General features: G+C 39.9%; 1 protein-coding gene across 1 annotated transcript in view; it reads right to left on the reverse strand.

Moving 5' to 3' along the window:
- Nucleotides 1-765: 765 nt before the first annotated feature.
- LOC133926397 (glutamate receptor 2.3-like) overlaps nt 766-18,011 on the reverse strand; it is a 36,443-nt gene continuing 19,197 nt past the window's right edge. The window contains 5 exon segments of the mRNA XM_062372325.1: nt 766-1,720; nt 1,812-2,221; nt 2,394-2,706; nt 2,811-3,491; nt 3,494-4,161. Of these exon segments, the coding sequence (XP_062228309.1) occupies nt 1,244-1,720; nt 1,812-2,221; nt 2,394-2,706; nt 2,811-3,491; nt 3,494-4,161 (2,549 nt within the window). The 3' untranslated portion in view covers nt 766-1,243.

Below are 18,011 nucleotides of genomic sequence, written 5' to 3' on the forward strand. Positions count from 1 at the left end.
AAATTTTGGGGCTAATTTTTCTCCGGTAGGCTCTCAAGGTGGGTCAGGCCTCGTATTATTGATGAGTCAGTCCTCTTGGCCACGGCCCATTACTTGGCCAGACAAAAAGCGATCCGAATCCTATTTTCTTCTGCTTATTTTCGTATTCTGCCAAACAAATTCTTTTCCAAACGTAGAAAATATTTTTTTCCTGGAGGGTGAGGTGATTAACCAGACAATTTGTACTTTATTTTTTTAGCGTTGCTATTTGTTAGACATCTGAAATTGGATAAAATCTTAGTCGATGGATGGTCTATCTTCTTTCTTCTTCTTCTGAATTAACCCACATTGTCGGCCTCTACCCACCTCGTCGACCTCCACAGAGCGCAAGACCCCCTGCTCCGCTGGCCTCCACCTGTCTCCGCCGGTGCTCCCTCCGCTGGATCTACCGCCGCCACCACCAGCCGTCGCACTAACTCAGCTCCGCTCGCCCCCACTCTGGCACCGCCCACTGTTCGTCCTCCATCGCTGCGCCTCCTCCGCTGGGCCGGGAAGCAAACCGGTGAAAGCCTCAAACCCTAACCTCTACTTGCCGGCGGCGCAAATGGTACGTCGTCTGATATCTCCTCGCTGATTTCAGGCACCTGAAGATTAGGAGGCATGCTATTTTTTTTATGTTTACTTTGTATCTTTATACTAATCTGTACTTATTTGCCGCAGAACGTAATTGTGGGGATGAACCAGACAATTTGAGCTTATCTGTCGCAGAAGCCTCTTCCCTTCCTGTATTCAGCATAATGGCTTCAGGTGGCTCATTCAGGTAATCAACATGCCTACATTACCTGTAGACCTGAATTCAGGGGTATATGTAGTTACTACACGTCTACCTGTTCAATGTTCAGGTCTGCAGACTTGCAAGCAATCTGGTTGTCTTACTCTTATTTTGTACAAGTATTTGAACTGCTCGAAGTTAGACTTCCAGAAAATGAAAACGAGAAGTTCCTGGGAAACCTGGGTGGGGGAGATAAGAAAATAGAGGACAGGAACAAGTTTTGGCATGGCATGATGAAAATTTTCTCTTTTTTTTTTCAATTAGATAATATGATTATTGTATCCGACTATTATCTAATTGAAAAAAACAGAAAATTTTAACCGAGGTGGCATGTGCATACCGGACCGACAACATAGTTCTTTCTTTTATCCTTACTGGAGGATTAGGTACGATAACTCTATGGCAAGCAACCTGACGATATCTACTAACATTCTAGCTGGTCTTCGTCTCAACCGGGAGTGATTTAGCGGACACAAGGTCGGTGGCCATGCCGTTCTGCAATTGTTCTGGTGCATTGTCACCAACAGTCTCAACCTGGAGCGATTTAGTAGGCATAGGGTCGGTGGCCATGCCATCCTGCAATTGTTCTGGTGCATTGTCACTAGCAATTTTTCCACTGCTATTGGCACGCTGTGGACTGGTATTTCTCCGCTGAGTATACCTAGCAAGAATGAACTTCGGCAAGTTTATCAGCAGCATGATGCCTAAAACAAATCCATTGCCGACGAAGAGACCTTTGAAGCTCCGTAAACTGAGACGTGCAGAATCACTGTCAGGACTGCCATAATGGAGGGAAGGAGTTGCATCCCTGAACCATTTGTTCTCAATCTCAGACCCTTCGTGCCCCTCTCTTAAGCTCAAGATGGCCTTCGAAAGGTCAGGCACCAAGGGAGAGCCTATAGGGAAAGCCTGCAGACATGTAACACATGAATGAAATCAGGTCAGATGAGCATACCTAGAGATCTTATGATCTACAAAAGCATAGGTGCAAGGAGCTTACAAAACCAAACCCATCAGTCCTGTCGACAGGGGGACTAACTATTTGGAACTCTTTTCCATACTGCGTGATGAAAGCATTTAGATAAGGGATTTCATCAAAGATAGCCGACACCCCTCCATGCTTCGATCCGGCCCTAAGTGCTTTTGCATATTCCTCCAGCGTGCTTAAGACCTTTATCTTGCGCTCATCAAACTGGCGTTTCAGCAGCCTAGCGAGCACAAATGATCCATTCTGGTATCCAACATAATCTCCATTGCCCAAGAGTTGCCTTGGATCAGTAACTGAAGGTTGGAGCCTCTGGGCAGTTAGCAAGGATGACAAGCTTGCTGTATAACATTGCGCTAAAACTAGCACCACAAAGCACCAAATCACCACAAGAACCTTCGACTGAAGGCTCTTGATAATTTGATCTGTCCAAAGTGCAAAAAAGATATTATTAAGAATTGAATTAAGAACCTAAAACACTTAGAAAGTAACAATATTGTTCGGAAGTTTGAGTTCAGAGAACTATAAATATGCATGTAGCTTTGTAGTTTTGATTAATAAGTTCTAGAATGAAGGAGGTTGACTGTGACCACATACCATGCGAGAAGGTCAAAGTGGAGAATGTGAAGTAGAAAACAGTGCTGAACTGCCTCAATGTTGACCCCTGGAATTCATCATTTTTAGGATGCTCAATCAGCCATACAACTAGACCAGTGAAGATAATAAATAATCCAATAGCAATCCAGAGGTCTGTCTTTAGTGGCTTTAAGAAGATCCACATGTTTCGTTTATCATCATTCTTAGTTAGGACAAGCATTGACACGCCAGACTCGGTGTATGGCATTGTGAAGTCCACATATCTAGTTCGATTGGCGACAATTGTCACATCACCCACTGCCGCATCTAACTTCTGTCATACACCAAGGAAAACAAAACAAAGCAAATAAATATGGATTGAAGATTCAAAATCATTGGCAAGGGGAAAAAAATAGTAGATAGTATAGAAAGGCTGACCTTGAAGTACACCTTGGATACCAAATCGTTATAAGAATTGGCACAATCAACAGGAATGTACTCATAGCGCAGAGCATATGGTAATCTCTTCACAGCAGCCTCAAAGACATCAATGCTATAGCCACTAACACTTGATATATTAGTGTCCGGATCAGTATTAACATTCACAAAAAATTTGAAGTCATGTCTCACAGGCACACCAATCCGAAGTATCTTAGCGTTTACTGGGAAGTCCCAGCCTTTGGGCACTGTTGTTGAATCTCCTGGCCAAATGACAGGTTTCAGGACTTCACCTGCCCTTGAGAGTCCGGAACGAGGGCTAGCACTTGAGTTCATAAGCCTCGAGAGTCCGGAACGAGGGCTCCAAAACCCAATGCCCCTTGCTTTCTCTCCTATCACATTGACAACCTCATAAAATGTAGGTTGAATATGCCTGTCAACAAATCTGAATCTCCCAGCCAAACCATCAAAGTCTGAGTCCAAAATGAATCTGAGGAGTTCTGGTCCCGCAGGAGATGCTCGGAGATCATCTACCGAGTTCTTGCCCACACATTCTGGTGTCTGAAAGTCTAGATTTGGGAATCTGACCCTCTTAGCATTCTCAGCTGCAGTTGCAACTGCCCATGCCACATCATACGCCCAATATTGGAGGACAGTGGGTCTAGTCATCCTTACATCCTTACATCATGATCCTGATGGTACTTGGCTCTGAATATTGCGACAAATCGAGTCATGAAATCAACGATCCTTGCAGACTTTGCAACATATGGCCGGAAACCGATGACACCTTGCATGATTTCAATGGTCTGTTCGGGAAGTACATCAAGGACAACACCGACGTTGTCTGTGACAATCCACACATACCCTTCAGTCATCATACCAGCTGCTGCAGCCCGAGCAAAGAAACGGGAACCACAAGCTGGCAACATATGAACAATGAACACACGTGTCTGCATGGTCATGAGCTTGTATAACTCCTCATCAATGAGATAATCATGAGAATAAGTGGGGATGGCGGAACGGTAAATGACATGTGCCTCAACATCTTGAAGGGCATCAGTAATAGAAGGGAGGATGCCCACACCAAAGTTGTTGTCCTCGTAGACAACGACAACATTTTTCCAGCTATAGGCCTGAATAAAGGCAGCAATTGAAGCTGCCTGGAAGGAATCATCGACACAAGCACGAAGGAAGTAAGGGATGTGATACTGAGCGACTGCATCCCTTGTTGCTGAGAAACTGACAGCAGGAACCTTAGTCTTGTTTGCTAGATAGGTTACAAACTCTGCCTGTAAAGCGCTCTGAGGACCGATGACAACACTGACCTTTTCATTACGGATGAGATCTACTGCTGCAAGACAAAAGAATAACCAACTCATTCAGTAAAGCCTTCATCGTATATGACACATGTAAAAGATAAAGGGCACAAAATAGAAAGAGATAATTCCCTGTGTGCCACTAAAAACATTAAAATCCCCTTTCTGTCACTGAAAAAAAATACTCATCCCACCACTAGACGAGATTTTGCTTCCCCTCAGTGCCACTACCGTGAAAACGGCTGTTATGTGTAGGTACAAAATACTCATTTACCACCTTCCCCTTTGTTACATCTCTCCCTCCGCCATTTTTCTCTCTGGCCGAGCTGCTGCACCCCCTTCCAATGAAATCCATTGTGGAAGCGTCACCGCAAGCTCCCCTTCACGTACGTGCTGCCCATTGTTGCTCCCTCATCGTGAAAGCTGAACTCGAGGACCTTCTTCGCCAACTCCGATTGAGATACCAAGCTCCTCCACGCCGTCGATCTATCCGATCCGGCAAGCTATCAATTGTGGTGGTTGTGAGATGCGGCGGTTGCGCGGGTGATGCTTTTGGAGCCAAACTAGTTGGCCAATTAGCATTTTATGAGACTTGGTGAAGCTCAACATGCGCTTGCCTTGGTTGGAGAGACACTAATGATAGCCGGCGATGAGCAGAGAGGCGGTGGGAGATGGTGCCATGAGGGGTGCATGTGCATGCGTGGACTTCAGGAAAGTGAGAAGAAGGTTGAGGAAGAGAAAGGAGGCACTGGTGGCGCTTACCGAGCGAAGAGGCGACAGGACCGATCAACATCGAAGCAAATCGGGGGGGGGGGGGGGGGCTCTATTGCCATGTGGGTGCGCGCGCGCACGAGAGAGAAGGCGGAGAGCTTGGGAAGGGTATGGGGTGCTCACCGAGGGTTGTGGCGGTAGTTTTGACCGTCACCGGAGGAGATCAGGAGGTTGTTGACAGTGGCTATATTGAGTGACCAACAAAGGGGAATGGTTCGGCTCTTGTGCAGTAAGGGAGAAGAGGGGCAAAAAAAATGTCTTTTTATGTTATTTAACTGTCATCCGACGAACAACGGACGGAAATGGCATGGAAGGGAGAAAAAAAATCAACCGATGGCAAAAAAAGATCACTAATTTTTCGGTGGTAGATAAGGAATTTTGATGTTTCTCAGTGGCACAGAAGGAATTATATGTCATGGAGCCACTTCATTCCTTCGGGGTAGAAAGATCCTCCATGGGAGGTTGTCAGAGCAGGTTTTGGAAACCTGGGAGCCTCTGAGCAGCCCCAGATCTATAGCGTTGGGCACCTTGCTAGTGGTATGGAGTACAAGGATCTGGGTGCTTAGCAAGGTTTTGCTCTTGATTGCGAGGCGTTGTCGTCGGCGGGGAAGAGTTTGATCCCCCCTTGGACAGATCAACGATGGTATTTGGGTTCACTAGTTTGTCATCCGGAGGAGGGTTGGGCCAAGAATCACTTATGTTCCTGGTAGTAAAAACTTCTCAGGGTATGCTCCATTGGAAGAGGACTCTATACCCATTATGGACCTGTCATCGAAGGATACCTCTAGGGAAAATCTTTAACAATCTAAGTTATCAGAAGCCATGGGGGAAGGTCCTGATTTGTGGCATATGTCACTTGCGCGAACATCTTGGTTCTCGTGCTATTCAAGCTCAATAACATGAGCCCTTACATACTCATCCATAAAAATGCTTACCTCGTCCATGGACTCATCATTAGGGATGGTGTCGCCTAGATCCACTTGGTCGATCATCAGATCTTTGTCGGACGAGGGGGAAAAGTTGTCATAGAACCTGTCGTCTAAGTAGCCGAATTTCGACATGGTCTTTGGTGAAGTTGGCGACAAGGTTGGTTATGAGGATTCAACATCGTTGATCATGGTCTCCACAGATGGCGTCAGCTGTCGACGATCGATGAACCTGTCGATCTTACGAATACATGATGAATATAGGGGATAGTACCATGTGCTGAATAAAGTGCCAGAAAACAAAGATTTAGACCGGTTTGGGCCTTCCAGAGGATAATAACCCTATATCATGTGTTCTTATATTGATCTTGAGACAAATTACAAGGGGGTCATGGCTAGTCTAGATGGAATCTACAGCTAGCTAAGGGTTCCTTGCGCGTTGTTTAGCGAGTTGTCGATGTGGATCTCGATGTCTCTCTCTCTCCATAGGGTCCCCCGACTCCATATACAGAGGGTTGCCATGAGGTACCCATACTCCTTTTCCAAGTGAAATTCTGTCATCCTTAAACTTAGAGATATACTTCCTTATTTATGGGATACCCTGATATATGCAAGTAATTTCCATACGTCCAGGGACTTATTTACCATATACAACCGTATGCTCTGAGAATCTAGGAGAACCCTATGAATTCATATACGTATAGGATCATCGTATATAGTAGATTTACACTACTCATCATCAATTATTGTAGATCTGTGATTGCTTCTAACTCCCACATGTTTCAGCTCGTGGATGCCTTTTCCTACCTCCGGGAGTGGAATAAGTCCCAACTTGTGGGCCTCCGGTCAGTGCTAGCTGAGGAGAGAAGCTGCTATGTGCAAGAATTCAAGCGATTTGTGTCCAAACGATCTTCCCTCTTGGCTGAAGTGGCTACGACACAAACAAAGATATCAAATAAGAATAATTACCACGTATTCACAGTTACATACTTGGTCAAAATCTCATATCTGCACCCCTTAGGCCATTTTAGGGCTTGAGGCTGAGGTGGAGAAGCTGAAGGAGTCAAATACCTTGGTGAAAGAGGACTCAACGATCCTTCAGTGCTAGATGGAGGCTATGGTCCCTTTGGTGAAGAAGGTCTTTTCGTTCTTCAATCGGATTCTTCAAAAGGTTGGGCGGTCGCTCCATTCTCTAAAAGATGTCCCACCTTCGAGTTACCTCCAAGAGTTTGTCTGCTTGGGAGAGGCGTTTACTCAGTTACTGCAAGTGGCCTGACGTCTGAGTCTTGAGGCGCATAGGACGGTGATTCGTGAGTCTAGCAATTGCGCTAGGATGTCTCAAGAGCCATTTTCCTCAAATCAACTTCAACATACTCGGGCAGGGTTTTACATGAAGTCCCTCGAAGAAGGATGAGTTCGAGCGTGAGGGTGCCCGAGTTGTTACTGCAATCACCAATGCCTTGACCCTACCAGATCCTCCTGCAAATACATGAATCACCTTTTTAGTTAGTTTGGAGAGAAGAGAATAGACATTTATTGGAAATTGATGATACTTTACATTTTCCTTATCATTTAATTTGGTTTTTAATTTCTTATAAAGAGTTTTCTTTCATTTCCTTTTCCTTTATGTCACGATGCTGCCATCGCCTCAACATTCAGATGATGAACTCGAACCTAGGATGACTAAAAAATGAAAGCAGGGAGGGGTAGCCTAAGGTAGAAAAAAGAATTGTGATGTCCGATGGACCATCACAGAGGTCAATGAGGAAGGGATCCTTGTTCAATGTATAGAGTCAGCAGCATATCAGACTCGATGTGGGGTACTTGTCAAGGACCATGTCCCTATCACTATAGTTGATCGGAGCAAGTTGGAATGGATGGACCCTAGAAAGAAAGATATGTTGTGGAGGATGTTTCAAGAAAAATTCGAGTTCCCTCAAGGATCACTTGAAGCCGTCCGTTGACATGCTTTGATGACAATGAGCCAGTCATGGAGGAACTGGAAATATGAGCTTAACCATGATTATGTAAAGAAAAACTTGAAATCTTCAAGGTTGTCGATGATTTGTGAACCACCGATCTAACGAACTTGTTGAATAAATAGGAGATACTTTGAGTAGATGAATTGCAGGAGAATGCACATGATTTTTATACAAGTTCGGGCCTCTCTAAGGATAATAAACATACGTCATGTTTATCTTATATTGATCTGAGCCTAATAGAAGGGGATGTGTGGCTAGCCTAGAAGGATCTAAACTTATTCGGTGACTTCCTTGCTCAACTTCTATTGGCTTGTGTTGCTCTGGTTTCATTTGTTTGGGTTTTCTGGCTTCTAGTCACCACTCCTCCACAGGGCCCATATATATATATATATAGACACACACACCATAGCAATTTTATACGATGACTAAAAATTATTTATTTATTTTACTATTCAAATTCGAGTTACTATTCACTTATAAGATAATGACAAGCAATATTTATCTTAAGCGCGAGAAGGTGTATGGATATAGAATTAACTCATCCTCTAGAATTACTATTTAGATACTATTCTGTGTGTAATTTTTTATTCAAGAATTACTATTTAGATACTGTTTGGTACTATTAGTACTGTTTGCACACCGGTGAACAGTAAAGAGTTGATTTAATATTATTAAAATACTATTTCAAATAGTAACAAAAATAATAAAATATTCAATATTGAAAGTGACTTTTTTTAATTCAGTAGTATTTAGTGATGCTATTCAGGATATTTGTAGGTTGGCGAAACCAATAATTCAGCTAGTTGCACAAAAGTCACAAAATCCTATTCGGTACTCACCATTTTTATTGCTAGCTTATTTCAGAAGTAGCAAAGCTTTCCTTGGATATCCCTAGTCATGAATATATGTGATAAGTTTTTATTATCACCCCAGGTAGTTCCACCCGAAGGGAACACTTCTCTACGGATATATAGTTCTCCTTCCCCTATTATAGCTATACCAGATGCAGGGATTACCTGAGAACTACCGAAAAGGTTTCTCCTATAGGGTACATAGCATAAAAACTTGTCTCATATAGACAAACTAAAAGATCAAAGGATTTTCAAAGATAACACTACTTCATTTCTATAAGCATAGCTTACAAATGGTTTTCCCTTTCGGGAACCCCAAAAACTTACTTACACATGGAGGATTACCTTACAGAGGTGGTAGCACAATTTCCTTCTTCAATATAGCCTATTGTACAAGTTGACTATTACTAGGAATGAGATAGAGTGCTATGGATGCTCTCGCTCTGCTCTGGAGGGTGCTTGAAGGCTGGTGGTGGTGTCTGGTGCCTTAAGCTACCTTTTATAGCTGCGAGAGGGGCTCTTTCCTCCTTATTTAATTTTGTCTAGGTAGTAGCCAGGAATCACATAACCTGAAATATATTCGCCTGCCGATTGCCAAAGCGTGAAAACCACGTGAACCCACGTGAAGTTGTCTTTTGTTCGCTTCTGCCTGAGTGCCTTCACTTATTGGTGTCTTCGTCTTCATCTAAATGCCTATGATTATTGGTGTCTTCAGGTCTATCATCTTTTGTATTGCATGCATAGGTCTTCCACGCTTTAATTATTGATACTACTTATCAATACATTCGTACATGTACTTTTTATTTTGGATTTTGCCCATATCGGGCAATATCTATTATATCTTCATCCGAGAATGGAATTTCAAATCTTTCATCATAAGCTTTCTTTATTTCTTCAAATTTATCATTCATCTCTTTTCTTAACTCTTTTAGAATTTCTTCTTTTATTTCTATCTTCCATTGTGGTGATATTGCTTCAATTTTTTCCTCAACTTTCTAATCTATATATGACCCATCCAAAGGATTTACATCTTTCAACAAACATTCTTTATATGTAGGCTTTTTTTAAGATCCTTCTTCTTTTATAATTTCACAAGGTGCTGCTGTTGTCATTTTTTTATTCTTTGCTCTTTTAAATTTCTGAATATAATCCTTTGCAGCTGGTTCTATATAATAATTTATTCCCAAAATTTTTCGAGATTGATTTAAAGCTTCATCAATATTTGCATATTTTTTCCATGATATTCCTCCTAACAATTTTGTTTCTATTTTTTGAGACAATATTTCTTCAAATGATATATATATTCCTGATACCTTGCCATCATATACAACATATATTGGCTTCTGTTCTATTACCTCGGGATTCTCTGATGTATGCAGTAATTCCTTTATCATATGAAAATATTCAGCAAGATTGTTTAATATTGAAAGCATATATCCAATCTCTTCTCGTTTATTGTTATATTGATACCAGAAATTATCTATTATGCATTTTTGAACTTCATCTAGGATTATATGATCCTTTGGCTTAAATTTATATGAATTTGGTGGAAATATTCTGAGCTTATTTTCAGCTCCAAAACTGAAATATTCAAACCCGCTAAAATTCATGGATCTCTTCATACCTGCAAAATAGATGATCGAGAAAATAGGTCAGGTAAATTATTATCCTTCCTTTTATATGTTCAAAAATAATTTTATAGCCATTTCCAGTAATAATATCTTCAAACAAAACCCATCTTCTAGTAGAACTCTTCTTACTATTGATTTGATTATAATATCTACATATTGCTTCACAGTCTGTTCTAACTGTAAATTCTTTAAATCCTAAATATAATCGGAAAGAATTTATTGCATATATTATTGATAATATTTCTCTATCAGTATTATTTACAGTTTTTAGCTTGTAACTTCCTGAAGCATACCTACATATTTTTTCTTCTATTTTTTGGTGAATATTTTTTAGGTTTTTGTTTTAATATAGCACCCCATCCTTCTTTAGAGGCATCAATTTTGATAATAAAATAATTATCATCTAAAGGTAATTCTAACGATTTTAAATTCTTAACTTTTTTTTATGAATTTTACTAATTTTATATCTTCAAAGTTGAAATACCTTTGACCATTCTTTCTTAACTTTGCATATAGTGGCCCAGCAAGCTTAGCGAGATTATCTATATAGTTTCTTGCATAATTTACAATTTCTAAGAATTTTTGTTGAACCTTTCTTTCATTCATGAGGTCAGGGAATTCTAAGATTTTCTTTGCAATATGCTCTTGTAGATATATTTTACCTTCTCCTATCTTATGTCCAAGGAAACTAATTTTTTCTTTACAAATTTTCATTTTCTTTTTAGATAATATTAATCCTTTTTTTAACTTTTCTAAACAATATTTCAAGATGAGCAATATGTTCGTTATAAGTTTTTGAGAATATTAACAGATCATCTATAATATAGATGATCTGTTAATATTCTCAAAAACATATAAGGAACATATTGCTCATCTTGAAACATTTTTTAGAAAAGTTGAACAAAACGGATTAATATTATCTAAAAATAAAATGGAAATTTGTAAAGAAAAAATTAGCTTCCTTGACATGAGATAGGAGAAGATAAAATATATCTATAAGAGCATATTGCAAAGAAAATCTTACAATTCCCTGACCTCATGAATGAAAGAAAGGTTCAACAACAATTCTTAGGAATTGTAAATTATACAAGAAACTATATAGATAACCTGGCTAAGCTTGCTGGGCCACTATATGCAAAGTTAAAAAATAATGGTCAAAAGTATTCAACTCTGAAGATATAAAATTAGTAAAATTGATAAAGAAAAAGTTAAGGACTTAAAACCGTTAGAATTAACTTTAGATGATAATTATTCTATTATCGAAACCGATGCCTCTAAAGAAGGATGGGGTGCTATATTAAAACAAAAACCTAATAAATATTCACCAAAAATAGAAGAAAAAAATATGTAGGTATGGTTCAGGAAGTTACAAGCTAAAAACTGTAAATAATACTGATAGAGAAATATTAGCAATAATATATGCAATAAAATCTTTCTGATTATATTTAGGATTCAGAGAATTTACAGTTAGAACAGACTGTGAAGCAATATGTAGATATTATAATCAAATCAATAGTAAGAAGAGTTCTACTAGAAGATGGGTTTTGTTTGAAGATATTATTACTGAAAATGGCTATAAAATTATTTTTGAACATATAAAAAGAAAGGATAATAAGTTGCCTGACCTATTTTCTCGATCATCTATTTTGCAGGTACGAAGAGATACATGAATTTTAGCGGATTTGAATCTTTCAGTTTTGGAGCTGAAAATAAGCTTAGAATATTTCCGCCAAATTCATATAAATTTAAGCCAAAGGATCATATAATCCTAGATGAAGTCCAAGAATGCATACTAGATAATTTCTGGTATCAATATAACAATAAACGAGAAGAGAATGGATATATAATTTCTATATTAAATAGTATTGCTGAATATTTCCATATGATAAATGAATTACTGCCTACATCAGAGAATTCTGAGGTAATAGAACAGAGGCCAATATATGTTGTATATGATGGCAAGGTACCAGGAATATATATATCATTTGAAGAAATATTGTCTCAAAAAATAAAAACAGAATTGTTAGGAGGAATGTCATGGAAAAAATATGCAAATATTGATGAAGCTTTAAATCAAGATCAAAAAAATTTGGTGGTAAATTATTATATAGAATCAGCTGCAAAGGATTATATTCAGAAATTTAAAAGAGCAAAGAATAAAAAAAATTGACAATAGTAACACCTTGTGAAATTATAAAAGAAGAAGGATCTTCAAAAAAGCCTACATATAAAGAATGTTTGTTAAAAGATGTAGATACTTTGGATGGGTCATATATAGATTGGAAAGTTGAGGAAAAAAATGAATCAATATCACCACAATGGAAGATAGAAATGAAAGAAGAAATTCTAAAAGAGTTAAGAAAAGAGATGAATGATACATTTGAAGAAATGAAGAAAGCTTATGATGAAAGATTTGAAATTCCACTCTCGGATGAAGATATAATGGATATTGCCGGATATGGGCAAAATCCAAAATAAAAAGTACATGTACGAATGTATTGATAACTAATATCAATAATTGGGGCGTGGAAGACCTATGCATGCAATACAGAAGACAATAGACCTGAAGACACCAATAATCGGAGGCATTTAGATGAAGACGAAGACACCAATAAATGAAGGCACTCAGGCAGAAGCGAACAAAAGATAATTTCACATGGGTTCACGTTGTTTTCACGCTTTAGCAGTCGGCAGGCGAATATATTCCAAGCTATGTGATTTCTGGCTACTACCTAGATAAAATTAAATAAGGAGGAAAGAGCCCCTCTCGCGGCTATAAAAGGCAGCTTAAGGCACCAGACACAACCACCAGCCTTCAAGCATCCTTCAGAGCAGAGCGAGAGCATCCATAGCACTCTATCTCATTCCTAGTAATAGTCAACTTGTAAAATAGGCTATATTGAAGAAGGAAATTGTGCTACCACCTCTGTAAGGTAATCCTCTATGTGTAAGTAAGTTTTTAGGGTTCCCGAAAGGGAAAACCATTTGTAAGCTATGCTTATGGAAATAAAGTAGTGTTGTCTTTGAAAATCTTTTGATCTTTTAGTTTGTCTATATGAGACAAGTTTTTATGCTATGTACCCTATAGGAGAAACCTTTTCGGTTGTTCTCAGGTAATCCCTACATCTGGTATAGCCATAATAGGGGAAGGAGAACTCTGTGTCCGTAGAGAAGTGTTCCCTTTGGGTGGAACTACTGGGGTGATGATAAAAACTTATCACATATATTCATGACTAGGGATATCCAGGGAAAGCTTTGCTACTTCTGAAATAAGCTAGCAATAAGAATGGTGAGTAACGAGTAGGATTTTTACGATTTTTGTGCAACTGACTGAATTATTGGTTTCGCCAACCTGCAAAGATCCTGAATAGCATCACTAAATACTACTGAATCAAAAAAGGTCACTTTCAATATTGAATATTTTATTATTTTTGTTACTATTTGAAATAGTATTTTAATAATATTAAATCAATTTTTTACTGTTCACGCGGTGTGCAAATAATACCAAATAGTAACTAAATAGTACAAAACAGTATCTAAATAGTAATTCTTGAATAAAGAATTGCACGCAGAATAGCATCTGAATAGTAATTCTAGATGACGAGTTAATTCTATATTCTGACACCGTCTCGCGCTTAAGATAAATATTATTTGTCATTATCTTATTAGTGAATAGTACTCGAATTTGAATAGTAAAATAAATAAATAATTTTTAGGCATCGTATAACTCCAATGAGGAGGCGGAAGTGAGGGTGGCGACTCGTGGCCTCCCTATTAAAGATGGAAGGCCCCCATCGTCTCTAGTCCAAGATGAGGTGGACTGGGATCTTTTGGAGGGGGAAATAGAGGAGGAAGAAACCGCGGCTGAGGAGGAGAAAAGGGAGGCGTCCGACAGTGTCTTCGTGTTATTATGGCAAGTATGGCTGGAGGGAGTAGCCAGAGCAATGACACCGACGATGAGGGTGTAGAGCCAATGCCTCTTCAAAACCATATGTCGTCAGAGATATCGATGATCAAGCGGCGACACCAACGAGTTCGGCATAGGGCCAGAGCATTGACGACCCTATCCTCTCTGTTGGCACTAGTGGTTGGAGAGAGACAAGGGAGTCTCTCCTTCCTCTTGCGGAGTCAGTGAAGCTTCGTTGGTCGAAGACTATCCTTCCTCTTTGTCGAGTAGATCTTTTAGGACTTGTAATCCTCTTTCCCTTAGCTTATCTATAAAAGAATTCAAAATCTTGTTAAATGAAAAGTTTCTATTTTTACTGCAATGCCTGTGTATGATTATGAATCTTCTCGTGAATAAAAGAAAAATTTTAAACAAGTGTTCAACCTTTGTTTCTTCCGAGTAGGTTAGGGAGCTTTCAGAATGTTCATCGCGATTACCTTAGGTCAGACTCTGAGTAGAGAACGGCTTAGCCCTTAGGCACTTCTGGGACACGATAAAGTTTTCTGTGGTTCCTAAAAACATTTTCCCTTCTTGTCAGAAATATGACGTGCACAACAAGTTTTGTAATCCTAGTGTACGTGAAGCCCTCGACTAGTTATCGGGGAAGGATTCTTGGATTGGCCATCTTAGAAACTTGAGTGCGCGTATGGGCATAAGTGCCTGAATAACAGCATATATCAGTTTTTTAAGGCACTATTTTGAAATATTTAAAAGACATATATTGATAATATGGTTACTAATATTTACAAAATATATATTAAAAACTTACACATAAAACTTGCGAAGCTGGTCGATATTCCTGAGAATTTTTAAGGACTTGACCATCCTCCATATCTAACCTATACAACCCTTATCAGTTGGATTCGACCACCCTATAGGAACCTTCCCACTTCAGAGATAGCTTGTTGCTGTTTTTCTGGCTTTATACGAGTCGTAGAACCAGATCTCTAGGTTCAAAAGATCTTTTGTGGATATTTTGGTCGTGGTAGCACCGGAGAGCTTGCTGGTACCGCGCTGATGTTATAAACACTTGTCGCCTTTTTTCCTCGAGAGTATTGAGGTCATCATGTCTTTTCGGGATTTCATCCTTGTCGGCGTATAGTTCAACTCGGGGAGATTTGATCTTTAGTTTACAGGGTAGCATTACTTCAGCCCCATAGACTAGAAAGAAAGGTGTTTCACCCGTCGCCCTGTTGGTTGTCGTTCGAAGTGCCCAGAGTATGTTAGGTAATTTGGAAGCCCAAGCTTTAGCGTAGGCGGATGAGCGATTGAAGATAGAGATTTAGATTCCTTGCAGTACTAGGTCGTTTGCCCGCTCAACCTGTCCATTGCTTTATGGATGTGCCAAGGACATAAAGCAGATTGTAGTACTGAGTTCCTCACAGTAATCGATGAATGTTGTGCTAGAGAACTGAGTGTCATTGTCGGCGATGATCCTACTTAGGACGCCGAATCTTGTTATGACACTTTTCATAATGAACTTTTTGGCGGCCACCGATGTGATTTTTCCAACTGGTTTAGCTTCAATCCACTTAGTGAAGGTATCAATTGTGACAAATAGGAACTTCAAACCCCTAGACACTACCGAGAAGGGTCCTAGAATATCCAGCCCTCAAGTCATGAATGGCCACGAAAAGAGGATAGTCTATAGTGCTTGAGTGGGTTGATTTACTCTTCTGCTATGAAATTGACAAGCCATGCACATTTTTACTAACTCGCCCGCATCATGGAGAGTCATAGGCCAATAGAAACATTGTCTAAATGTCTTTCCGACCAGGGTCCAGAAGGAAGCGTGAGCTACGCAAACCCCTCCATGGATATCTTTGCGTAGTTCTCTACCCTGTTTCTGAGAGATGCATTTCATGAGTACTCCGTGAGTGCCTTTTTGATAAAGAACGCCGTCCACTAAGATATATATCTTGGATCAATGGGAAATTTGCTCGGTTAGTGCAATCCTCATGCACAACTCAATCTTGAAGTTACTTGCGGATTGCGTTCATCTACGAAACTTCACTTTCGAGCTGAGCCACGAGTTCCCCTTTGACTCCTTGTGGGCGTCAATCCATGGCGAGCCCCCGAGCAAGTTATAGGTTTCGCAGATCACCACTCATTTGGCTGCATCCTCTGATGATTTCACAGATGACCTTGAGAGTTTCTCTATGAAAATTTTGGGTTATCCTGCATATCGTGAGGATGCCATGCAGGCAAGACTATCGGCGAGGTAGTTGTTCTTCCTTAGGATATACTTGACCTGGAGTTCAACGAATTTCTTTTCCAGCTTCCTCACCTCCACGAGGTAGTCTGTCATGGTCTTATCTGAGGTTTGATACTCCTTGCTAACTTACTTCACCACCAACTGTGAATCCCCTTTCACAAGTAGGCAATGGATGCCAAGAGCAGAAGTTATTTGAAGTCCAGCCAGCAGACCCTCTTATTCGGCTACGTTATTTGTGGTCAGAAAATTGATCTGCAAAGTGTATTTCGGGCTTTCTCCTGTTAGACACATCAGTATAATCCCAACCCCTGTGACTTGAAGCGTGAGTGATCCGTCAAAGAATAAAGTCCATACCTCTGATACATTGCCACGGTCATCATGGGGTTGATTTGGTTATGTCCATTAGACTATGAAGTCAGCTAGTGCTTGCAACTTGATTGTTGTTCGAGGCACAAAATAGATGTCAAATTCTCCGAGTTCAATAGACCACTTGGCGATTCGGCCGATTACATCTCTGTTGTGCAGGATCTCGTCCAATGGAAATATTGATGGTATGATAAATTTGTGAGCTTGGAAGTAACGTATAGCATATAATAGTTTATGCACTTGCAGATAACATTCTATAGGACCGTGTAGCACTTCACTGATGTAGTACGCCGGTCACTAACTTTTCTCTTGTTTGTCTTACACTTTTCTCGAATGAGTTCCAAGCTTTTTTAAAAGAGTTTGAGCTCGGCCAAAGACTCTTTCAATATTTGTTGGAAGCTTTGGCTTACTCTTTTCACCACCAATACTCCACTTACAGCATGTGGTCTAGTCATGATATATAAGGGCAAATCTTTATTAGGGTGTGGAGGGATTAGCACATGAGGGAAGAAAGATACCTCTTTAAATTGTTGAATGCCTCATCTGCTTCTTTTGACCATTCAAACTTGTCATGATCTTAGTAACTTGGAGAAGGAAATTTCTTGATCTTTGAGCTGGGAAATAAACCGGCTAAGGGCTACCATCCATCCGGTTGCCTTTGAACTTCTCACACTGACTTGGGAGGTTACATCTGTTTAATAGTTTTGATCTTCTCAGGGTTGACTTATGTTCCCTGGTGGGATACCAGGTAACCGAGCAGTTTCCCCACGTTAACTCCAAACGCGCAATTCTCTGGGTTCAATATGACTCGATTCTTGCGCAGGTTGTTGAGCGTTTCTTGCATACCAGAGATGAGATCTTCCTTCTTTCTGGTTTTGATGATGAGAACATCGACATAGGCCTTGACATTTTGGCCAATTTGATCATGGAGTGTTATCTGCATTCCTCGTTGTTATGTGGCACCGACATTCTTCAATTTGAAGGGCATTTTAACATAGTAATAGATTCCAAACTGAGTAATAAAGGATGTCTTCTCCTCATTCTCTGGATACATGCTAATCTGTGATAACCGGAGTAGGCATCGAGATGGCTTAGATAATCTCAACCAGAGGTGGAGTCAAATATCCAATCTATTTGTGGTAGAGGAAAAGCGTCCTTAGGGTAGGCCTTGGTGAAAAAAGTGAAGTCGACACATAT

Source organism: Phragmites australis, chromosome 8, assembly GCF_958298935.1.
Source record: "Phragmites australis chromosome 8, lpPhrAust1.1, whole genome shotgun sequence".
NCBI lineage: Eukaryota > Viridiplantae > Streptophyta > Magnoliopsida > Poales > Poaceae > Phragmites > Phragmites australis.